General features: G+C 47.0%; 2 protein-coding genes across 3 annotated transcripts in view; one reads left to right on the top strand and one right to left on the bottom strand.

The window, feature by feature from the left end:
• Nucleotides 1-25,017, top strand: part of COBL (cordon-bleu WH2 repeat protein) — a 422,273-nt gene that overhangs the window by 333,766 nt on the left and 63,490 nt on the right. The window lies entirely within an intron of this gene.
• On the bottom strand, nucleotides 2,836-23,040 carry LOC310748120 (uncharacterized protein). The gene is made up of 5 exons (XM_083583706.1): nucleotides 22,768-23,040; nucleotides 22,116-22,186; nucleotides 21,063-21,106; nucleotides 20,861-20,928; nucleotides 2,836-4,311 (listed from the first exon to the last, which is right to left on the bottom strand). The coding sequence occupies exons 1-5, from the start codon at nucleotides 22,852-22,854 to the stop codon at nucleotides 4,165-4,167; spliced, it is 417 nt and encodes a 138-aa protein (XP_083439832.1). The 5' UTR covers nucleotides 22,855-23,040; the 3' UTR covers nucleotides 2,836-4,164.

The following is a 25,017-nucleotide window of genomic DNA, read 5'->3' as shown; positions in this document are numbered from 1 at the left end:
GTTGCACACTTGTCATTGATGGACTAGAAATGTACCCATCGCCTAGCATCTCCCAGGAGTGTCTGCATAGCACTGCATGAAAATATCCTTAAGCAATTGTATCCTTCCGATTTCATTACTTAAAACAGCTGTGCATTTTGTTAAGAATTCCCATTTAATTGTTTTTAAAACTTCTTTTGAAGTGGCATGAAATTCTAATAGCTAGAAGCCCCTTTCAGTTCTTTGGAGAGTTATTTGAGCATTCTTGGGTTACCTCTTGGGACTAATTTTGTCAACAAAAACTCAGAGAAGCACTAAAGAAGCAAAGTACTTTGTGGGAAACCCACTTTGTGTAATGTGTGAAATGCTGTGGTGTGAAGAACATTTTACTTCTCTAGGAGGTCTGAAGGGAGTATCTTTTTTGCCTCGTGTGAACTGCACATTTTGCCCAAGAGAATCGCAGAAGGGGAAAGCTTCACCTCATCCACAAGCAACTTGCTTATATAATTGAGGGCTGTAGCTGAGGGCCAGCAGGTTTCTTCATACTCCGTTTCATTTTTGTTCCATGTTTGGGTTTTAATCTGCATTCCATTCTAGCCTTCTTCTGAAATATGGAGAATTTCTAATGTTAGTCGTGAAATTGGCCCGACACAATTTGCTTCACCTTTCCTCCCTTCTTTTCATTGGAAGCTTTTCCTCAGTTCTGTGCACACTGATTCCTAGTCTGATTGAGGGCTGTTTTTTAAAAAATCCTTCCTGAGCCTCAGAGAATACTGCAAGTTTTAGGCAAAGCATTTATCACAGCAAGCAAACACCTCTGCAGTTACGGAACCTCTCTGCAGTTAATCTTGGTCTCAGTTGCTTGTTGTTCATACCCTCCAACATTCATACCCTATTTTTCTAGAAAAAGAGATGCTGGAACTCACCATCAACGCCTCCCTTGGTCTCTTATAATGGCAATGGCGCCCACCTAAGAGATGCCATAACCGAGTTCTGGGAAAAAGAAAGCCCTGGGGACATCTTATTCCATACCCTCCAACTTTTCTGCAGTGAAAATAGTCACGTCCTACAGAAAAGTGGGACATTCTGGAATTAAATCAGAAACTGGGACAGCTTCTGTAAATCTGGGACTGTCCCTGGAAAATAGGGACACTTGGAGGGTATGAATTCATAATTCAAAGTCATTTTCAAACTGTGCTCCTAGGAATCCTGGGAGGTCTTTGGAAGAGTTTGGACTTGATATCCCACCTTTCACTCCCCTTAAGGAGTCAGTATATAATGTTTTGATGAGAAATAATAGACGGAGGTCCATATTTGTCTTTTCCAATTTTTGCCACAATGCGTATCTTGGGACCATATTAAAAGCTGACTTTAGGTCTATAAAAGCGACATATAATTTTTGCTTCAAATTATGGATGTATTTAAATAGCAGAAATTTCATCACAAAGCACTGGTCCAATGTGGATTTCCCTCTTTGGAAACCTGCCTGAACTTCAGATATCACCTTATTTGTATCTGCCCATTCTTTCAGTCTCCCAAGGAGGAGCCTGGGATATAGTTTAGAGGCTACATCTAACAAACTAATGGGTTTATAATTGGCAGGGCTTTTCTTATCACCCTTTATATATATGGGGACAATTATACTCCGCTTCCACCCTTCCAGTATGTGACCTGAGCTGTTAATGTGTGAAAACAGTTTTGCACAAATGGGTGACCAGAAATCAGGTCTTATCTTATAGCTCTCCATTGGGATCATGTCTTCTCCTGGAGTTTTATTGGCTAGTTGGCTTACGATTAGCCCCTTAATCTGATTGGGCCATTCTGGCAGTTCTAATAAACTGAGTATGGTAAACTTGTGAGGGTGAGTCAGGATGGGGGCAATATATTCCTGTAAAATATGTCACCCAATCCTTTCCTTGGACAGATCCCCTTAAGGAGTCTCAAAGCGGCTCACAATCTCCTTTCCCTTCCTCCCCCACAACAAACACTCTGTGGTGAGTGGGGCTGAGAGACTTCAAAGAAGTGTGACTGGCCCAAGTTCACCCAGCAGCTGCATGTGGAGGAGCGGGGAAGCGAACCCGGTTCACCAGATTACGAGTCTACCGCTCTTAACTACACCACGCTGGCTCTCCACGTAGGAAGCTTATTAAGAGTTCGGCAATGGCAGGCAAACTTCTCCAAAAGAGCTGGTCCACCATCTTCCCACACCCAGCACAGCAGTAAGGAAGTGAGGGCCTCTTTCTACGGGACAGTCTGCAGAGGAAAACCTTGAGGTCATTGTCATCCTGAGAATGCGCCCTTCCATGGAACAGCTTCCAGAATACTCTGCAACGCTCTGAGGTTCCACAAAAAATGTGCAGGGCTCCTCTGCCGATGAACTGGTGTGGAAAAGGGTCATTTGACAATGCGACATCAAGAAATCACTTCTAACGCCCTGCACAGTGTAAGCCAAACACCTCATTTCCATCTGACCATCCTTTGTTCAGCTAATCAAATCTAGCCTGTTGCATAACACAGGGTTGCCATATGTCCGGGAAATCCCACACATGTCCTCTTTTTTGGGGGGCCAGCATGCCCATCTGGAGGGATTTTTACATTTTAAAGGAAATGTCTGGGTTTTTAGGTTTATTTATTTATTTTCTTTTTGGGGGTTTTGGCTCGGGTGCCGGCATCAGAACTGGCAGCTTGGGCTGCTCGGGCACGGCTGCAGGCATGCACAGCTTGGGTTGGCAGTGGCTTGAGCTGTCCTCTTTGTTGCTCTTCAAGATATGGCAAACCTAACATAACAGTGATGTGGCAATGACCCTTATTCACCCTTGCTTGTATTTTTTTTAATGTACCGTAATTTGCTCTGTGCGTGTGTTTCTTCTTCTTTCTTGGGCCATGAAACAGCTATTATACAGGCAAAACTGCTGCTCTGAAGGCGGAATATGCAAACCCTAAAATTGACGTTAGAAAGAAGGAGAAAATCCCTTTCACCCCAGTGGGGGTTGCTGTTAGTGTACCCCAATAAGAGTGAAGGATTGACAGCGACTTGTGGGTGCAGTGGGATGTCTCTGCAGGTGGCACCATGCCCCACAGGTAACACTTTGGGGGAAACTGGCCTAGGGTATCAGCTAGGCATTGTAGTGTTCTAGTAATCCACTTTCATCGCTAGTAGGTAGGTGATCATATGATTAAATTATCTTTTTAGAATGCAACAAGCTTTCAACTTTCAAACCTGATACAAACGTTTTGCCTTAGTGTGCTTGGGCAACAGAATTCTGTTTAGAAAGAGTTTCATTAAGCAATTTGCTCAAACAAAATAGTGTATTTTGAAGTAAAGAATTCAGTGCCCAGGGGCTTTCCCTGCTGGAACGAATATCACATCAACAGCTATTCAGTATTCAGCCTCATCACTATCTGAAACCGCTTTGCTTGAAAATGAGATTGGTTGGAATTGGCTCCTGCTTGGTTTTGTCGCTACCCAAAATGCAGGCTTTAATGTGATTTGCCTCTTTTGGATTTCTGAAGTGCCAAGGGTTCAAAGATGTTAATGCTCTGGACTATCAGATTCTTTTTTCAAGCCTCTGTCATTCCAGCTGTTCTTGAAGATAGAGCAGTTTTTCAGATAACTTTTTGAATATGAAGAAGTGAATTCAGAGGGAACTGGCTTAACATTGTGTTTATCCCTCAGAGGTATTGAATGCCGTGGCTGAGGAGAGGGATCCCTTCCTGGGCTCTGGTGCCTGGAATTCGTGCCGGGAATTCCAATACTGGAAGTGACCTAAGCTAGGAAGGCAGGAAGAAAACTGTTCGAGCGTCATGAGGGGGCAGTTTTCAACTCATCAAGTAAATACAGCAATTTATGATTTGTGTAGCTCAGATTGCACAGTCTAAAATACTGATGACCAGGGCTTTTTTTCAGCCAGAACTCACCAGGACTCAGCTCCAGCACCTATCAGGTGGGCTTCATTGCCATTCTAAGAGAATGAGGGAGGTGTTCTGGGTGAGTTCCGACACCTCTTTTTCTAGAAAAATAGCAGTGATGATAAGCGTGATAGCACTTAGATGATAGACAGGGTCAGTCCTGCCACTGGTCAGAGTGAAGCAGCTGCCTCAAACAGCTGATTTTGGGTGCCATGAAAAGGCAGCAATTAGTCTGAATAATCATAACAATAATAAATGGTGGGAGTGGTAGTAGTTTTACTCCCAAGGAGAGGCAATTGTGAAATTTTCTAGATCACATGCTAGTATGACTTGACCATTCTTGCTTACCTGGAACTGTGACATGAGCAAGGACGCCATTTCTTTTTCTCCTTCAGGCGGCAAATGGTCTTGGGCCAGTTTGGCCTGGAGAGAAATGTGAGGGGTGAGGTGATTTGGCTGAGGCGAAGTCCTCACCGTCATTTGTTTATTTTAAAGCATTCAGAAATTTGTGATCCATATTTCCTTCACCCTGGAGATGACTAGCTCACACCGAAATCAGACAGAGTTACTCATTCTTCCTCCTAAGGAAGACTGATCCCAACTACTCAACTTTCATTCAGCAAAGTTTGTTTTTAGCCAGTTTCTACACCAAGACACAAAGCAAGTAATGGTTTGTGATGCCCACATTTCCCTCTGTTATATATTCTTGAGTGTTTAGCAATTTATGATCTAGGTCATGGGGAGTGGGGATTTAAATGACCATTTAGCTGTTGTTTAACATCTTGGGGTTATTATTATTATTATTATTATTAATTTTATTTATACCCCGCCCATCTGACTGGGTTGCCTGGGTGGCGTCCAGCATATATAAAAACATAATAAAACATTAAACATTAGAAAAAACTTCCCTATACAGGGCTGCCTTCAGATGTCTTCTAAAGGTTGTATAGTTACTTATCTCCTTGGCTTGGGGTCACATAACCCCATACCCTCCAACATTTCTTCCATGGAAATCGGGATGTCCTAACAAAAAGCGGGACATTCCAGGATCAAATCAGAAACTGGGACGACGTCCGTAAATCTAGGACTGTCCCTGGAAAATAGGGACACTTGGAGGATGATGATAATAATAATAATAATAATAATAATAATAATAATAATAATAATAATTTATTTATACCCTGCCCATCTGGCTGAGTTTCCCCAGCCACTCTGGGTGGCTCCCAATCAAGTGTTAAAAACAATACAGCATTAAATATTAAATATTAAAAACTTCCCTAAACAGGGCTGCCTTCAGATGTCTTTTAAAGATAGGATAGCTGCTTATTTCCTTCACATCTGAAGGGAGGGTGTTCCACAGGGTGGGTGCCACTACCGAGAAGGCCCTCTGTCTGGTTCCCTGTAACTTCACTTCTCACAATGAGGGAACCGCCAGAAGGCCCTCGGAGCTGGACCTAAGTGTCCAGGCGGAATGATGGGGGTGGAGATGCTCCTTCAGGTATACTGGAGCAAGGCTGTTGAAGGCTTTAAAGGTCAGCACCAACACTTTGAATTGTGCCTAGAAACATACTGTGAGCCAATGTAGGTCTTTCAAGACCAGTGTTATGTGTTCTCGGCAGCTGCCCCCAGTCACCAGTCTAGCTGCCGCATTCTGGATTAATTGCAGTTTCCAGGTCACCTTCAAAGGTAGCCCCACGTAGAGCGCATTGCAGTAGTCCAAGCGGGAGATAACTAGAGCATGCACCACTCTGGCGAGACAGTCTGCAGGCGGGTAGGGTCTCATCCTGCGTGCCAGATGGAGCTGGTAGACAGCTACCCTGGACACAGAATTAACCTGCGCCTCCATGGACAGTTGTGAGTCCAAAATGACTCCCAGGGTCTGTGACATGGGGCAGGGGATTTTTGGTAGTGGCCTCCTGATTCTGAAACCCCCACCCTTGGGAAACATGGACCGCTCCTACTGTGGCTCAGTGGCGTAGCATGGGGGGTGCAGGGGGGGCCGGCCGCACCGGGCGCAACATCGGGGGGGGGGCGCTCGCCGCCTCCGGAGTCGCCGAAGAGCCTCGGGCGCAGGCTGTAGCAGAGCCCCATGTCTCGCGGAACCGACGAGCTGTGCGCGCGTCCGGGCTGAAGGCGTCCGGCAGGCAGCAGCTCTCAGCGCTCGCCACGGTCCCCGCGCGTCAGGGCCGCGGAGGGCGCACCAGGCAGCCCCTCCTCACAGCCCCGCCGCCGCCGCCGCTGCTGCAGCTGCTGGGCCATGTTGCATTTTCCTCGCCTCTCTGCCCTCCTCCTCCTCTGGGCAAGCGGCGTCGTTTGGGCGGCAGTGCCAGCGGCAACTCGCCTCAGATCACCTGACACAGACCCGCCGCCGCCGCCATGGCTACCTTACCGTAAATACCCCAGCCCAGGCAGCAGCAAGAAGAAGCTGGCAGCGGCGGCAGGTTAGGGGTTAGGGGGCGCAAATTACTTGCCTTGCCCCGGGTTAGGGGACGCAAATTACTTGCCTTGCCCCGGGTGCTGACAACCCACGCTACGCCGCTGCTGTGGCTAGCTTTAAGAAAGAAGTAAGACTTTTTTATTTGGTTGTTTACTCATGTTTTGCTGACCCTGCGCTTTGCTCTGATCCTCATGGAAATTTATCTATTGTCTTAAGAAGTGCAAATTCAGTAGGTTTATCCATATATGCAGATTGAATAGATTTCCCCCCCTTCACTGCTCTTTCTAGCCTGTTACGATGCATGCTACACACAGCCCTTAAGGGGGGAAAGTCTGAAATCCCACCAAACAGCTGTTGGGGGGGGGAAGGGAGTGGAGCAGATGGAATCCAGTTTCTCTCTTCTTCAACCAGTGGCGCCAGGTATAGGGGGCAGAAGGGACTTCAGCTCCCCCAATATTTTTGGGCAGGGCAGGGGGCAGCATCCCCCAATATTTAGGGGGGCACCGCCCCCACCACAGCCAGGCACCCTCCATGCGCCTCAGCCTCTGCCCAGCAGCCCAGGAGCCAGGCAGCGGCTGCAACAAGCTTGGGAGGTTAATGTGGGGGGCAAGTTGGCCCCCCTGTCCTGAACAGATGATCAGTGGGATTTTGCCTTTTTAAATAAAGACCGTGCAGGCACATGTTTGGTCATTACCTCAGGCTAAAGAACCACACATGAAGTATCCATTTGGATATTCAAGTTTTCATTTAGCAAGCGATATGGACTGTACCTGGATCAATGCAGAAAAGCCAGACGTTTTCATCAATATTCATTTAATATATAAAGTGATCAAAGCAAGCAACCAAGTTTATGGAGGTGCATATTTATTTTGCTATTTCAGGCATTTTCTGTTTTTAAAAATATACAGCAAGAGATCCTGGTTTCTCACCAAGGTTTCTCAACCATCAATTCTGGCTCTCTAGCGTAGGAGCCAACTCATGTTGATTGCCCTCTTAAAAGACAAAGTCCAGCAACTGGAGGAACGTGTAGCTACGCTCCAAAGAATTAGAGAGCTGGAGCTCTTTTTGGAAGCAACAGAGCACACCGTCTCCACCAAGGAGGAGACAGGGGACTCCCCTGAGAAGGAGGCTAGTTCACCAACACAGGAGCCAGATATATGGAGAAACGTGACTCAAAGAAGTAGGAGGGCCAGGGTTCGCTCGGATTGTTTAGAAATACACAATCGCTTTGAGGTCCTCTCCCCTAGCATGGAAGACGAAGAGCAGACTCCATTTGAGGATCTCTCCCTCATTACAGTCGATCAGGTATATGAAGACGAGCAGCAAAGTCAGTCCTCAGGGAATGTGCAGGTGACCTTGGAACGGACAGCTCACGGAAGAACCCCGACCAGACCTAAGAGGAGGCGTGTAGTGGTGATAGGGGATTCCCTACTGAGGGGAACAGAAGCAGTTATCTGTGGGCCTGACAAGATGTCTCGGGAAGTGTGCTGTCTCCCCGGGGCTAAGATCCAAGATGTAACTGAACGACTGCAAGGAATCATAAAACCCACTGACAAATACCCCTTCCTCTTGGTTCATGTGGGAACCAATGACACTGCAAGCAATAGCCTCCAGAAGATCAAAAGAGATTACGAGGCTCTGGGCAGGAAATTGAAGCAATTAAATGCACAAATTGTCATCTCATCTGTCCTCCCAGTTGAACGACGTGGCCCAGGGAGAGAGGGAAAAATAGTGGAAGTGAACAACTGGCTTCGCAAATGGTGTAAACAGGAACGGTTTGGATTCTTAGATCACGGAATGCAGTTTCTTGAAGATGGACTTCTGGCAAGCGATGGGCTGCACCTCACAACGGTTGGGAGGAATGTTTTTGCAAAAAATCTCAGAAACCTCATCAGGAGGGCTTTAAACTGACTAATGTGGGGGAGGGAGACAGTGGTCCTGAAGGTAGGAGTCTATCAATTGATGAAGATGATCATCCAAATGTCATAGACCGAATGGAGCAAACAGCACGCAGACCTAGTGGTGGGAGGAAAAAATCCTTAAATAAGAGACACGGGGGAATGATTAATGGACTTCAATGTCTGTACACTAATGCGCAAAGCATGGGAAATAAACAAGATGAGCTTGAGCTCTTGGTGCAGCAAACTAAATATGACATAATAGGAATCACTGAAACCTGGTGGGATAAGTCCCACGATTGGAATGTAATAATGGAGGGATACAATCTATTTCAGAGAAACAGACCAGACAAGAAAGGAGGAGGAGTGGCGTTATATGTCAGGGATGTGTATACCTGTGAAGAGATCCAAGATTTAGAACCTCAAAGCCAAAGTGAGAGCATTTGGGTCAAAATTAAGGGAGAGAAGAATAACAGAGACCTCATTGTGGGAGTTTACTATAAATCCCCAAGCCAAACGGAGGACATAGATGATGCCTTCCTGGAACAGATGGCCAAGCATGCAAAAGGAAGGGAGATAGTAGTAATGGGGGACTTCAATTACCCGGATATTTGTTGGATGTCAAACTCAGCCAAGAGCATAAGGTCAAACAGATTCCTCACTGGCCTTGCAGACAACTTCATTGTCCAGAAAGTGGGAGAAGCAACAAGAGGAACAGCCATTTTAGATCTGGTCCTAACCAATGTTGATGACCTGGTTAGTGGGGTAGAAGTGGAAGGATCATTAGGCGCGAGTGATCATGCTCTTCTGAAGTTTACTATACAGCGGAAAGGAGCAGCCAAGCATACTAGGACACAATTTCTCGACTTTAAGAAAGCCGACTTCATAAAACTTAGGGAAGTGCTGGGTGAGATCCCATGGACAGTAATACTAAAAGGAAAGGGAGTTCATGATGGCTGGGAGTTTGTTAAGAGGGAGATAGTAAAAGCACAACTTCAGGCAATACCAATGAGACGGAAACATGGAAGGTGCCTAAAGAAGCCAGGGTGGCTATCTAAAGAACTTTTAACTGAGTTAAGATTAAAAAAGGATGTGTACAAAAAATGGAAAAGGGGGGAAACCACCAAAGAGGAATTCAAACAAATAGCCAGCACGTGTAGACACAAAGTCAGAAAAGCTAAAGCACAGAATGAACTCAGGCTTGCTAGAGAGGTTAAAAGCAACAAAAAAGGCTTTTATGGGTATGTTCGTAGCAAAAGGAAGAACAAAGAAACAGTGGGGTCACTCAGAGGAGAAGATGGTGAAATGCAAACAGGGGACACAGAAAGGGCTGAACTCCTCAATGCCTTCTTTGCCTCAGTCTTCTCCGATAAAGAAAACAATGCCCGACCTGAAGAATTTGGAGCAAATGATTCAGCAGAGGAAACACAGCCCAGAATAACTAAGGAGATAGTACAAGAATACTTGGCTAGTCTAGATGTATTCAAGTCTCCAGGGCCAGATGAACTGCATCCAAGAGTATTAAAAGAACTGGCAGATGTGATTTCAGAACCACTGGCAGTCATCTTTGAGAATTCCTGGAGAACAGGCGAAGTCCCGGCAGACTGGAGGAGGGCAAATGTTGTCCCTATTTTCAAAAAGGGGAAAAGAGAGGACCCAAATAATTACCGCCCAGTCAGTCTGACATCAATACCAGGGAAGATTCTGGAGCAGATCATTAAGCAAACAGTCTGTGAGCACCTAGAAAGGAATGCTGTGATCACCAATAGTCAGCATGGATTTCTGAAAAATAAGTCATGTCAGACGAACCTGATCTCGTTTTTTGACAGAATTACAAGCCTGGTAGATGAAGGGAACGCAGTGGATGTAGCCTACCTTGATTTCAGCAAGGCATTTGACAAGGTGCCCCATGATATTCTTGTAAAGAAGCTGGTAAAATGCGGTCTTGACTATGCTACCACTCAGTGGATTTGTAACTGGCTGACTGACCGAACCCAAAGGGTGCTCATCAATGGTTCCTCTTCATCCTGGAGAAGAGTGACTAGTGGGGTGCCACAGGGTTCTGTCTTGGGCCCGGTCTTATTCAACATCTTTATCAACGACTTGGATGATGGACTCAAGGGCATCCTGATCAAATTTGCAGATGACACCAAACTGGGAGGGGTGGCTAACACCCCAGAGGACAGGATCACACTTCAAAACGACCTTGACAGATTAGAGAACTGGGCCAAAACAAACAAGATGAATTTTAACAGGGAGAAATGTAAAGTATTGCACCTGGGCAAAAAAAATGAGAGGCACAAATACAAGATGGGTGACACCTGGCTTGAGAGCAGTACATGTGAAAAGGATCTAGGAGTCTTGGTTGACCACAAACTTGACATGAGCCAACAGTGTGACGCGGCAGCTAAAAAAGCCAATGCAATTCTGGGCTGCATCAATAGGAGTATAGCATCTAGATCAAGGGAAGTAATAGTGCCACTGTATTCTGCTCTGGTCAGACCTCACCTGGAGTACTGTGTCCAGTTCTGGGCACCACAGTTCAAGAAGGACACTGACAAACTGGAACGTGTCCAGAGGAGGGCAACCAAAATGGTCAAAGGCCTGGAAACGATGCCTTATGAGGAACGGCTAAGGGAGCTGGGCATGTTTAGCCTGGAGAAGAGGAGGTTAAGGGGTGATATGATAGCCATGTTCAAATATATAAAAGGATGTCACATAGAGGAGGGAGAAAGGTTGTTTTCTGCTGCTCCAGAGAAGCGGACACGGAGCAATGGATCCAAACTACAAGAAAGAAGATTCCACCTAAACATTAGGAAGAACTTCCTGACAGTAAGAGCTGTTCGACAGTGGAATTTGCTGCCAAGGAGTGTGGTGGAGTCTCCTTCTTTGGAGGTCTTTAAGCAGAGGCTTGACAACCATATGTCAGGAGTGCTCTGATGGTGTTTCCTGCTTGGCAGGGGGTTGGACTCGATGGCCCTTGTGGTCTCTTCCAACTCTATGATTCTATGATTCTATGATTCTATGATTCAAAGAGGTCGGGGGCACTTTGGCCCCCACAATAAAATATTTGAGGGTGGCGGGCCCTAACGAAGTTGATGGGCATTCCCATTCAAATGGCGTGTGCACTGTGTTGTGTGATCAGTTATACAGGGTGGGGCATACCTGGGCCCCCACAATATTTTATTCAGGTTGGCACCCTAGGTTGCTCTCTAGTGAGTGTAACTGTCAGATATCTGTATTTTAAAACATCAGGTTTGCACACCCACACTTCACATTTTAAATGTAAACCTATGAAATGCCTGAATAGGCCCACAGTAGTAATCATAAATGACAATCTTATGCATAGTGGTCAGAATGTCCCCCTGGATTCAGTAAAACCTAGTAAAGATTGAACTGTGGAATCGCCTCATAGCCAAAACATATTTGGCCTAAAATAGGGCCTTAGAATGCACTGCTAATAACAAGGCCAGTCAGTGGCGTAGCGTGGGGGGTGCAGGGGGGGCGGACCGCACCGGGCGCAACATCTGGGGTTAGGGCAAATCAATGGGTTAGGGGGCGCAAATCCATGGGTTAGGGGGCGCAAATCCACGGGTTAGGGGGCGTAAATTACTTGCCTTGCCCCGGGTGCTGACAACCCACGCTACGCCACTGAGGCCAGTGGAAGTAATGATATCTCAGCTGAACTATTTAAAATTTTAAAAGATGATGCTGTTAAGGTGCTATACTCAATGTGCCAACAAGTTTGGAAAACTCAGCAGTGGCCAGAGGATTGGAGAAGATCAGTCTACATCCCAATCCGAAAGAAGGGCAGTGCCAAAGAATGCTCCAGCTACCGCAAAATTGCGCTCATTTCACACGCTAGCAAGGTTATTCTTAAATTCTACAAGGCAGGCTTAAGCAGTATGTGGACCAAGAACTCCCAGAAGTGCAAGCTGGATTTTGAAGGAGGAGAGGAACCAGAGACCAAATTGCAAACATGTGCTGGATTATGGAGAAAGCTAGAGAGTTCCAGAAAAACATCTACTTCTGCTTCATTGACTACGCAAAAGCCTTTGACTGTGTCGACCACAGCAAACTATGGCAAGTTCTTAAAGAAATGGGAGTGCCTGATCATCTCATCTGTCTCCTGAGAAATCTCTATGTGGGACAAGAAGCTACAGTTAGAACTGGATATGGAACAAACTGATTGGTTCAAAATTGGAAAAAGGAGTATGACAAGGCTGTATATTGTCTCCCTGCTTATTTAACTTATATGCAGAATTCATCATGCGAAAGGCTGGACTGGATGAATCCCAAGCCGGAATTAAGATTGCCGGAAGAAATATCAACAACCTCAGATATGACACAACCTTGATGGCAGAAAGTGAGGAGGAATTAAATAACTTTTTAACGAGGGTGAAAGAGGAGAGCGCAAAATATGGTCTGAAGCTCAACATCAAAAAAACGAAGATCATGGCCACTGGTCCCATCACCTCCTGGCAAATAGAAGGGGAAGAAATGGAGGCAGTGAGAGATTTTACTTTCTTGGGCTCCATGATCACTGCAGATGGTGACAGCAGTCACAAAATTAAAAGATGCCTGCTTCTTGGGAGAAAAGCAATGACAAACCTAGACAGCATCTTAAAAAGCAGAGACATCACCTTGCCAACAAAGGTCCGTATAGTTAAAGCCATGGTTTTCCCAGTACTGATGTATGGAAGTGAGAGCTGGACCATAAAGAAGGCTGATGGCTGAAGAATTGAAGCTTTTGAATTATGGTGCTGGAGGAGACTCTTGAAAGTGCCATGAAGATCAAACCTCTCCATTCTGGAGGAAATCAGCCCTGAGTGCTCACTAGAAGGACAGATCCTGTAGCTGAGGCTCCAATACTTTGGCCACCTCATGAGAAGAGAAGACTCCCTGGGAAAGACCCTGATGTTGGGAAAGATTGAGGGCACAAGGAGAAGAGAACGACAGACGACAAGATGGTTGGACAGTGTTCTTGAATCTACCAGCATGAGTTTGACCAAACTGCGGGAGGCAGTGGAAGACAGGAGTGCCTGGCGTGCTCTGGTCCATGGAGTCACGAAGAGTCACGAAGAGAGGGCTTTTCTAATCATGACGCTTGTCAAACTGTGTTTTCAATTAGTTGACTCCTAAATATCCATAATAAATCCACTATCTATATCTATCTATCTAGTCTTATAGGTACATTTTTTTTTACTTTTGTTTTGTTTTTAACTGCTATTATGGTTCACACTTACTAGTCTAAAGCCCTGGTGCTATTTTCCCTGCTTCTGTTACTTTCTAAGTATTTGAGTGAATTTTTTTCATGCCTTTATGTCTGCCTCAGGCAGATAATTTTTCTTTTCTTTCTATGGCATTCAAGCAAAATTAGCTGAGCCATTCTGAAGTTTGAGGTTAAAGGAAGGCGTTCTTTTCTTTTCTTTTCTTTTCTTTGCAAATGTAGCTGTTTCCCAACAATTATCATTGTGAAGTTTTAATACCTCCCAAGTTGTGGAAGGGATTATATTGGGCTGGTACATAGTTTTTGTACTGAGGTCAAGTTTTTATGGCTACAGTGAAATACCGTTTTTCCATTACAGACGTACCATTAGATTGCTTTGGCTGCAGCTAGATGGCCAACCTAGGAGCAAATGGCAAGAAGCCTGTCACTGCTTCTGGAGTATTCAAAGCTGGTGACCAAAGATGGTGCCTTCAAGCAGGCTCTTACACACACACACACACACACACACACACACACACACAATTGTCCAAGCAACTCTCCTCTTTTGATGCTCCTTTGTTATCTTGACTACAGTTCATCTGCACATGCTCAGAAAGACATCAGCTCTGCTTTGTATGTGATGGTTTAAGGTTGTTCTTCAAGGCAGGGGTCATCCAAGTTGGCCAATGTTACTGGGTTGAGGAATAAGATCAGAGTCTCTCTCTTTGGAAGTGCATTTTTGTCTTTCTCAAGTTGTTGCCATGCATAACCTCCAGCCAACCCAAAGGGCAAAAGCAGCAACTGAGAATTGTTTTGCTGTGATCTTATCCAGGCAGGTATTAGGTAACAAGCTTCATTGTGTAGCTAATGGCATGTTGGTTGTTGCTTCTTTGTGAAACAAAGTCAGTATGTCACAAGAAACCTTTTAGTTATGATGGTTAGTGTAAAGAGGCCTAAATTGTAGTGAAAGGTTTACTGAGAATACAGTATGTAGCAGGAATCTAAAGCTTACTAGGGATGCAGTGATCCCCACAGTGTGTGTGTGTGTGTGTGTGTGTGTGAGAGAGAGAGAGAGAGAGAGAGAGAGAGAGAGAGAGAGAGAGAGACTCTTCTTTCCTCGGTCAAAATTCCTTAATGATTCACCTAATCAGAAATCACAAAAGGTGAAATTCAGTAACAAATTTATACGTATTAATTATGAGTAAGACCCGAAAATTAACAGGGCACAGCTCTTCCATAAAGTAACAAGCAGTGCCACAAAACGCCTGCACAGTTTTCCTGCACAAACCTCACCAAAATAAACTGCTCCCACTTCACTGGGGCTGTGTCTCATTTGGCAACTGAGCCTCCCTCTCCGCGGCCTGAGCTGGTGCTGAAAAATCCACCCGTGGAGGCTCCCACCTCATTGAAGAGCCACTTCTGCGAGTCAACAACAGCATGAATAAGAGCCAAAGCTAGTCTGGAGGTTTCATTTACACATAGAAATGGATGCAAAAGTATCTGATGTCTATTTTGCTTACCACTACTTTGTTTGTTGTCAAACTACCCTCTCAGGATGACATTGATAAATTATACTGTCAGCTAGGAAAATTCAAAGGTGGAAAAGCCAAGATCCCAATCTTGTATACATGTGGATATGGAGGGAAAGGCACATATACTAGATCTCCCACCGTAGACGTACACACACACGCGCGTGCGCGCGCGCACACACACACACGCATTTGAGTAGCCTGACCATGCAAGGATGCTTTCAAAAATAAATTTAATGAGTACAGGAAGCACATGCTCACAGTGGAGGATGGATGTCCAGAAAGTTGAGAGTTGCCTGTATGAAAGCCTATCCCTCCCTAAAGTGGAACAAGTGTTTTGTGCCCATTGGAGCAGAGTGCAGGGATTCTGAAATTCATCAGTTACCTGGTTTAGTATACAATTTTTCACCAGGTCATAAATCCTGATTGTATTATGAATTTAGGGCCATCTCCCTTGACCGCAAGCTTAACATGAGTCAACAGTGTGATGCAGCAGCAAGAAGAAAGCCAACACTATTCTAGGCTGCATCCGCAGCAGCATAGTCAGGGGCCTCTTACCCATAGAGGTTAGTGGTGCGGGGCGCCAGGGCCAAGTTCTGGAGGGCACCAGGGAAGAGGCGGAGGCTGGACGTGGCGCCTCCTGGCATCAGCTCGCTGCCCTCGCCCGCCTCCGCTATGCCACACTGAAGGTGCGCCACACCCAGAGCCTCCATCTGCCGTGGCCACCGCGGCACGAAGTGGCCAGCTGAGCTGGGAGGTACCACGTCCAGCCTCCATATCTTCCCTGCGAGAGGGGCCGCCCTCCAGCTGCTGCCTGCCTCCTCCAGCCCCACTGGCAACGCCGTCCTCCCTAAAGTAAATGGGAAATGGGGGGCTCGCGCTGGAAGGAGCTTTGCACCACGGCGCCGGATATGATTAAGACGGCCCTGAGTATAGTGTCCAGATCAAGGAAAGTACAGTGGTACCTCGGGTTACAGACGCTTCAGGTTACAGACGCTTCAGGTTACAGACTCCGCTAACCCAGAAATAGTACCTCGGGTTAAGAATTTTGCTTCAGGATGAGAACAGAAATCGTGCTCCGGCGGTGCGGCAGCAGCGGGAGGCCCCATTAGCTAAAGTGGTGCTTCAGGTTAAGAACAGTTTCAGGTTAAGAACGGACCTCCGGAACGAATTAAGTACTTAACCCAAGGTACCACTGTAATAGTCCCACTCTATTCTGCCTTGGTCAGACCACACCTGGAATACTGTGTCCAATTCTGGACACCACAGTTTAAGAAGGATGTTGACAAGTTGGAACATGTGCAGAGGAGGGCAACCAGGAGCTGCTCCAGGGACCAGCAGCGACAGCCATGGAGAGACTATGGAGAAGTAACGCAATGCTCTTGCACAGGCACCACTGCCATCACTGCCGTCGCTCCGGACAAGTGTTGGCTCATCTTCCTCCTTGAGCTTGGTGGCAGTGGTGCTGGCAGGGGAAATAGGGACATTCCGGGATCCAATCAGAAGCCAGGATTGCTTTTGTAATTCTGGGACTGTCCCTGGAAAATCAGGACACTTGGAAGGATAAGCAGCCTGCTCAAGGCCCACGCGTACCTGGAGCCAGGCCTGTGAGAAAGAACCAGTGGGATCCTTTTCGGCATTAAAGTCTCTGTGATCCATGTACAGGGGTTTCTCAGAAGAGAAATCAAAATGGAAGAAGTTCATATGTGGTGGGGCTGCATTGAAATTTGAAAAAATTGGGATATGATAAACGAGGAAATTTTTAAAAATGTTCAAACAAACTTTCACAAAAGAACCAGAAGCCTTCTTCCTCTTGGGAATATTGGGACCAGAGATTCCTAAGGAAAAAAGAAGAATATTCTTATACACTGCAATAGCAGCGAAAATACTGGTCGCCAAAAAATGGAAAGGTGAACTGATACCATCAAAAGAGGAGTGGCAGGAGAAATTGTTTGAATATCTCGAATTAGCAAAATTGACAAAGACAATTAGGAGACAGCCAACTCGAAGGTAAAAAAAAAAAAAAAAGAATGGGGAATTTATAAAGAATATTTAATTAAACATTGTCCACAAGTGAAAACCTGGACATGCTTTGACTAAACTCCTCAATTTGCAAGTTAGATAAATAACACATGAGATAGAATAAAGAAAGAAATGGAGAGAAGGAATATGGAAGCAGTGATAATAATAAGAATAAAAAAAGGATGAACCCTCAGTGAGGAGGTTGGAAGTCACATGGAGAAATTAAGTAATTGTGAATCAACAAAAATATTTAAATAATACAAGTCTTCTTTAGGAATTTAAGGGTTTATATATATTTGTTTATTTGGTAAATAAACCAATCTTTTGGTTTGGAAATCTTTTGTTTCTTCTGTATTTTTTTTGGAATGTATAATTTTTACCATGGAAGAAAATCAGTAAAAAGGATACTGGCAAAATGGAAAAAGTTCGCCATTGCTTTAGCTTAATCCAGAAAGCATCCTCACTGTTACTAAGGACTTAGAGACTGCATTTTCATTTTTAAATTGCAGCTCTTCACTCTACCATTATATGCTGGCAATCAAATTACTTCCCCAGCTAACCCTCTATGAATGGAAATCTGAATTAAATGAACATGAATACTCCCCTTTCAGTGACCAGCATAGGGCTTTGCCTTAAAGGTCCCCAAAGATCCATAAACAGAGGGTGCATGACTCACTGCCCCATCTGTTTCCCTTTTGTGGGTTGTTAGCACATGGATTTGAGACTGTTTCATATTCTGTATTTGTCAATGAATGTTTCATTTGACCTTCAAGTTTATGAGACAGAAAAGTATGCAAGGTGACGCTTCTTATGAGATGAACATTCCTTGGTGAGCATGTGAATGTTTTCAAGATTTATTCTGCCAGGAGAGCAACCTGCCCTAATGCAGCTGGGATAATGTTGTAGGCCTGCATGACTCAAAGCTAAATTACGGCAATATTTGCTTTTTATTCAACAGACCTTAGGCTGGTCCACAAGTGCACGTTCATCACTTGATGACCACCTATGATAACATGTGTGTGCATGTGTGTGTGTACATATATAGGAGCTTCACACATAAGTATGGGCTGTGGGTGAAACAAGTGATGTGCATATATATGAACTAGCCCTTAGAAACCAAGCATGTAATTTCTGGCACACAACCCCAAACGGTATATTAGATTCAGGAAGGAGGAATAGCAACGGTGATGCAGATGGCCATTCCTGTGCAAGTTCAGCAACTCCTCTGCTTCCCCAAATATGGAAGAATTCCACTCCAGATGATAATATACTTGGAAATCAGTGTCTTAAGGGCTCATCCAGACTTCCTTTTGGGCCACATTTCTCGGTACAGGACCATACTTTCAACTGCAGGGGTCAGCAAACTTTTTCAGCAGGGGGCCAGTCCACTGTCCCTCAGACCTTGTGGGGGGCCGGACTATATTTTTTGGGGAAAATGAATGAATTCCTATGCCCCACAAATAACCTAGAGGTGCATTTTAAATAAAAGGACGCATTCTACTCATAAAAACACACTGATTCCTGGACCATCCGCGGGCCGGATTTAGAAGGCGATTGGGCCAGATCCAGCCCCCGAGCCTTAGTTTGCCTACCCATGCTTTAAAGTCTGTGTCTGGGCATTGCTGTTGTTGTTTTGCTTCCCCCTGAATGGGAGCAAATGACAATCAAGTTTTCTGTGGATTCTGTGAATTGATCTGATTCAGCGGTAAAACATGGATTTCCCCTGGGGAAGTGCCTACCCCCCCTGCTTTAAAGTGCAGACCTGTGCCTGGAAGGCATGGTGCAAACAGAAGTCAGGATAAGCGCTTAGTATCCAGGGGGAAATTGCACACCTGTTCTAAATGAATGTGTGGGATGTATCATCACCGTAGCAGTCAAATACAACATTTCCTGTTGCCTAGAGTGGACACACAGGGGAATGTGGCCCCAGGCAGGGAGGACTTCCTGTCATACCTGCTCTGGAACCTCATCCCCCTGTGTGTGACCAGGTAGATGGGCGTGACCCTGGCAGACCCTATAAAAGGACAAGCCGCGCAGCCATCTTCCTCTCTTCTGGCTCTTAGCCAGCAACACATGGCTCGTCCTTACAGAGGATGGAAGCCACAAGGTAGAAAGTCTGAGGTCTAGCTCAGACTTCTTTCCTCTACTACTGTAACTACAAGATAAAGGCTGCCTTCAGGACAATACTGTGAACTGAATGTACCGTAAGTAAACTTTATCATTACTTTTAAAAGAAGACTGTTGTGTCATTATTGTATTTAATAGGGAACTAAAGGGGAAATTTAGGGACGCAGGTGGCGCTGTGGGTTAAACCACAGAGCCTAGGACTTGCCGATCAGAAGGTCGGCGCTTCGAATCCCCGCGACGGGGTGAGCTCCCGTTGCTCGGTCCCTGCTCCTGCCAACCTAGCAGTTCGAAAGCACGAAGTGCAAGTAGATAAATAGGTACTGCTCCAGTGGGCGTTTCCGTGCGCTGCTCTGGTTCGCCAGAAGCGGCTTAGTCATGCAGGCCGCATGACCCAGAAGCTGTACGCCGGCTCCCTCGGCCAATAAAGCGAGATGAGCGCCACAACCCCAGAGTCATCCGCAACTGGACCTAATGGTCAGGGGTCCCTTTACCTTTACCTTTAAATAGTGTCATAATATTGTCAATAAGAGTGTTCTCTTTCTCTCACTTTATATAGACTTTTGAAATTGCCACCCTGTAGATCAAGACCATCCCCAGAAACATCATACATACATCACAGAAAGGGTGTAGCTCAAGACCAACCCCCCAGATACATCATACCTACATCACAGAAAGTGGAATCTGAGTGCTTTACCTTCTGTCTGCCAGGTTACCTGTTTAATGGTCACTTGATTGGATTGCCTGGGGAGCCTGGCCAGTCTTTTGTAATGATAAATAGTTCCTGAGCCAGGTCACAGGACCACACCCTATTCATATCTTAACTGTAAAGGTCCCTTTACCTTTACCTAAAGGGGAAATTTACCAGGAACAATCCAATCTGGACAAGCCAGACTGGACTGCTTAACTTAAATGATTCTAACGAACCCTTCAACTTGCTTCCAGCAGTGTGCAACGGAATGTGCTCTGCTACTTGCTCACTAGCATTGAGTGAGGAGGGATGCTATTTAATCAATATATCCTCTTTGGTTTTCCTCAACATTCCCACAGAATGCCTACCCCGGGGCTTAGAATGCAAGGACAGTGTGGCCAAGGACAGGTGGAATGGTTGTTAACGGTGTTGGGAATAGATGCTGAGGAGAGACCAGAAGGAGAGAAGAAGAATGAGAGTCACAGCATTTGAAAGAAGAAGGAAAGGCGTGGATCTGCCTGAGCAGAAGCTGAAAGGAGCTCTGTTCGCTACAGAGAGAGATAATTGACATCCTTGATAAGTCATAAAAGTGTTTTAGGTTGGGTTTTTTTGTTTCCTCATTGTTTATAATTATTAATTATGGTAATTGCATTTGACAAGTTCCAGTCACACAGCAGATCAGCCAGTCCCTCATAGCTGTCAACGTTTCCCTTTTTTAAAGGGAAATTCCCTTATTCTGAATAGGATTCCTCACAAGAAAAGGGAAAAGTTAGATCCATTGGATCCCAAGCTGTGAGGTAGATATGAAGGCAGAGGCGGAGGAAGGGGGTGCGGTGGGGGCAGCCACCCCAGGTGTCACCACTGAGGGGCTGACAAAATGCCAGGCGGCACTCACCGTGAGCCACACATCTCTCCTGGGAGTGAAGGGGGGGCTTGGGTGCCCATAGTCTCCACGCTGCCCCAAACGGTCCACCCACCACCTCCCCCTCAGCTGTAGGGCGGCTGAGGGGGAGGAGGCAGGCAGACTCCTCGGAGACCCCTTCCTTCCCTCTGCCCCAGTACCTGAGGGTCCTCACGTCTCTCCAGGGATTTGACCAGAACAAGGTATACTTTGGGGAAAGGCTCCCTCCCTGCAAAGAAAACGGAGACATCAGCAAGCTCCTGGCTCCCCACCTGCTAGCACCAGACTGGCACACGAGGGTGGGGGGACACGGAAAGGAAGCATTTCTATCATATAGGGCACTCAATTGGCATTTCCACTTACCTGGCGTGGGAGCCTTTTCCCCCTTGTTCTGGCCGGCCTCTCTCCTAAGGAAGAAACAAGCTCCATTGGTCTGATTGGTTGGAGGATTTCAAGATAAATCTATAGATAATAACATGTATCTCTTTTATTCTAAGGTTCATTATGGTAGCTGAGACCAGCCGTTGAGGTTGGCTAGAATCTCAGGAAGGACATTTTCATGGGATGCAGAAATTAGAGAAAAATATGAGCTAAGAAGGCAAGGAGAGCCACATCTTCCCCTGGTGCAGTTCCACACAGCATGTCAGCTTTTGTCTGAAGGAAGGAATGACCCTGGGGGGTGGAGTTCATCTCCACAGAAGCATTCCCAACCAGAGCCACATTGCCCAATGGGCAGAGCAGGAACCGGCCTATGGGTCCCGTGACAACAGATTAAAATAAATACTGTTTGTTTTCCGTAATAAAATCGGTTTATTAGTATTGTTGGTTGGTAAAATCAAAAAAGTATCAGGAGATAATTTGTGAGGAGCCCAGCAATATTTTGACTGCCACAGGTATTAATCTGGAACTGTGCCCAACCAATGGGGAACTTTGGGCTCTCAAATGTCAACAGAGCCCTGTACGACCATAAGATTCGGCATGCCCCCCTTTGTTCTTCAGCATTGTTTTGGCACTCTCTGCAGCACGGTGCCCAGAGTGAGCACACTGGTCGTGCCATCCTAAAACTGCCCCGGCCCAGCCTTGGGATATGGGGTTGGCATGGGAGAGAATCACCCCCCATGTCCTGGCCAGGTGGACCACAGAGAAATCCTCCCCATAAAACTATAGGAATATCTAAATCAGGCCTTCCTCCTCCAGCTGGCAAGGTGACTGGGAAACACGTCCTCTGCCACAGAAGGTCCCAGCATCAGTGGTGTAGCGTGGGGGGTGCAGAGGGGGCCAGCCGCAGCGGGCGCAACATCTGGGGGGGGGCGCGCGCTCACACTCGCAGCTCTCTGCCCCTCTGGGTTAGGGGGCACCAATTACTTGCCTTGCCCCGGGTGCTGACAACCCACGCTACGCCACTGCCCAGCATACCTGCACATTTGGGGTTTCCCCATGGTGCTGCTGGGCTGCTGCTTGGCCGGAGCCTTTCCCAAACCATGGCCCTGCAAAGGGAGAAGGACATTGTATTATCCTGGCATAGGAATCCACTCTAGGACACAGGGGTCCTGTGGGCCCTCCCCAATGATTTTCCTCTGGGGCACAGTCCCCTCAATGTTTTCTCTCCCCCCCCCATCTGCCTTCTCAGCTTCCTTCCTGCTCCCCCCACCCGCTATATCCCTCCTCCTGCATGGCACATAGTAGCTCAGCAGCAGCCCATGGGCAGGCAAGCCAGCAGAGGCAGGGCCCTCCTGCGGTGGGGACATAGGGCCCACAGAGGGGCCTGCCCCCAAACTACAGCGGAGACAACCTGAGCGCTGGTGAGGGTGTCTGGCCAGCTGACTCAGGGAAGGAGGGGGACAGAACAAGCACCCCTGCAAGGCTGCCCATGCCCACGTCACCACTGGCTGCCAACGATCGCCGCTCCTGCCTGGGCACATAATGGCCCAACCCTGGCTTGGAAGGAGGGGGTGAGGGGCTGGGGAGAGATGGGCCTGCTCCCCCCCACCCAACCCTGTTTCGCTCAGGTTGGCACCACAACCTCCTGGCACATGTGAGGAATAAATTTCCCATGGAATTAACGTACCACAACTTCCACAGAGGCCTCCCCTTCTGCCATTTCTTCATCTTCTTCTTTGGCGATCATTCGTAGCCGAGTAAGATTGTCTTCCATAAACACGGTTTTAACAATGAGTCCGTAAGTGACTGTGGAGGCCAATTCTGGATCCACACGTCCTTCCACAGTGGGGACATTGGTTCCCGGGCAAGAGTTGATCACGGTGTGGATTTGCCAAGCAAGCCTTCCTCTTAGCACGTTTCTCCCTTGCGTCCTGAGTTCGAGTGTCTTCAAAACCCATGACGCCTTTGGTAAAGGCTGTTCTCCAACTGGAGCACTCGCAGGCCTGTTTCCCAGTTGTCAGTGTTTATACTACATTTTTTTAGATTTGCCTTGAGATAGTCTTTAAACCTCTTTTGTTGACCACCAGCATTACGCTTTCCATTTTTAAGTTCGGAATAGAGTAGTTGCTTTGGAAGGCGATTATCAGGCATCTGCACAACATGACCAGTCCAACGAAGCTGATGTTGAAGAATCATTGCTTCATCGCTGGTGATCTGTGCTTCTTCCAGTACCCTGGTATTAGTTCGCCTGTCTTCCCAAGTGATGTGTAAAATTTTTCAGAGACACTGTTGATGGACTCTTTCGAGGAGTTGGAGATGGCATTTATAAGTGGTTCATGTTTCACAAACATATAGTAAGGTTGGTAGTACAGTAGCTTTGTAAACAAGCATTTTGGTTTCCCTGCAAATGTCCCGGTCCTCAAACACTCTGCACTTCAGTCGGGAGAAAGCCACACTCACAGAACTCAGGCGATGCTGGATTTTGGCATCAATGTTGGGCCTTGTGGAAAGATAACTGCCTAGGTAGGAGACGTGATCAACATTTTTCTTCATGGGGCCACAGCTGCCTGGCTTAGGATCTGGGAGACCGAAAGGAAAATAAAAACAGAGGAAGATGTTACAGGTGGGAAATGTCAGGGACATAAATTTAGAGACCCTGGCTTACGTTTCGCAGCAGGACTCAGCTGCTTCCCAGGTGTTTGGAGGGGGTGGTGTGAGGAATCTGGGCATTAGCAGTACAAACCAAGCCCTGGCTCTGTGGCTCACCTAAATTCAGGGAACTCTGTTCCCAGGCAGCTGGCAGAGCCCCTCTTTGCCACATGCCCCTGGCAACGTCGACTTTCCTACTGATCCTAAGCCCAGCCCAGCTTCACGTCCCCCACCAAGAGCCCCCCTTCTAGAACCCACCGCTCTCAACTGCCTCCCCCCAACATTCAAACTCGCTTTCCAAGCCTCCTCCAATCTTCTCTCTCCACTAGAATTCCTCTCTCTCTCTCTTCCTCCCTCCCTCCCTGCTTGACATTCCCTTTGGAATTACCTTAGTTACAACATTACACACAATCATAGCTGTCAACCTTCCCCTTTTTTGCAGGAAATTCCCTTATTCCAGCGCCGTTTCCCGCTGCTTCCCGCTGCTATCCTAGATTGTTAGATATCCCGTAGACTGCCCCCGGGACAGGTGAGGCTGCTGATCCCTTATTTTCAAATCTGAAAGTTGACAGCTATGCACAGAATATTGTTATAGATTGAGGGGGAACCCACTAAACCCTAGAGATTAATAAATGGTAGGGTTTGGGATTATTTGGAAGGGAGAAATGCAAGCTACAGAGGACTTCCTGGGCTACCCTATGCAAAAGGACCTGGCCAAGCAAGGGCCTTTAAGAAACAATTCAAGGCCTTGGAGAGCCTAACTGGAAATGCAAAGTAAGTCCTTCTCCCTTGCCCTGCGGTGTGAACAGGCGGGGGATTTGAAAGGGGGCCAGGATCAGGGGCAGAGGAAGGCGGTGCGGTGGGGGTGGGCCACCCTAGGTGTCACCACTGGGGGGGTTGACAACATGCCGGGCGACACCGCAGGGCCTGCAGCGCGCCCGAGCCATGCATCTCTCCTGGGAGTGACGTGGTGGCTTGGGCGCCTGCAGGCTCCACGCTACCCCAAACGGTCCTCCCGCCGCCTCCCCCTCAGCTGTAGGGCGGCTGAGTGGGAGAAGGCAGACAGACTGCTCAGAGGCCCCGCGGAGAGTCCTGCCCTAGCTCGTCACGCCCCGTGGGTGGCTGGCCCCATCCCTGGGCACAGGGCACGCACACCGCCCCAGGCGCCTGATCGGCTTGCTCCGTCACTGTATGAAGGGGGGTGGATTTCCCCTTATGTGACCAGCCTCAGCCTCCGAAGAGGGCGGTCAAGGAGGACCTGTATTTCTGTGAACAAAAAGCACAGGAT

This window comes from Podarcis filfolensis (genome assembly GCF_964270895.1).
Source record: "Podarcis filfolensis genome assembly, chromosome: 13".
Classification (NCBI taxonomy): Eukaryota; Metazoa; Chordata; class Lepidosauria; order Squamata; family Lacertidae; genus Podarcis; species Podarcis filfolensis.
Note: the sequence above shows the minus strand (reverse complement) of the source record. Positions and strands in the feature narration are given on the sequence as shown.

Coding starts and splice junctions, on each gene's coding strand:
- LOC310748120 (XM_083583706.1), bottom strand. CDS start 22,854: ATGGAAGACAATCTTACTCGGCTACGAATGATCGCCAAAGAAGAAGAT. Junction 21,107..22,115: donor GGGAAACCCCAAATGTGCAG/GTATGCTGGGCA, acceptor TTTCTTCCTTAG/GAGAGAGGCCGGCCAGAACA. Junction 4,312..20,860: donor AGAGACGTGAGGACCCTCAG/GTACTGGGGCAG, acceptor ATTTCTCTCCAG/GCCAAACTGGCCCAAGACCA.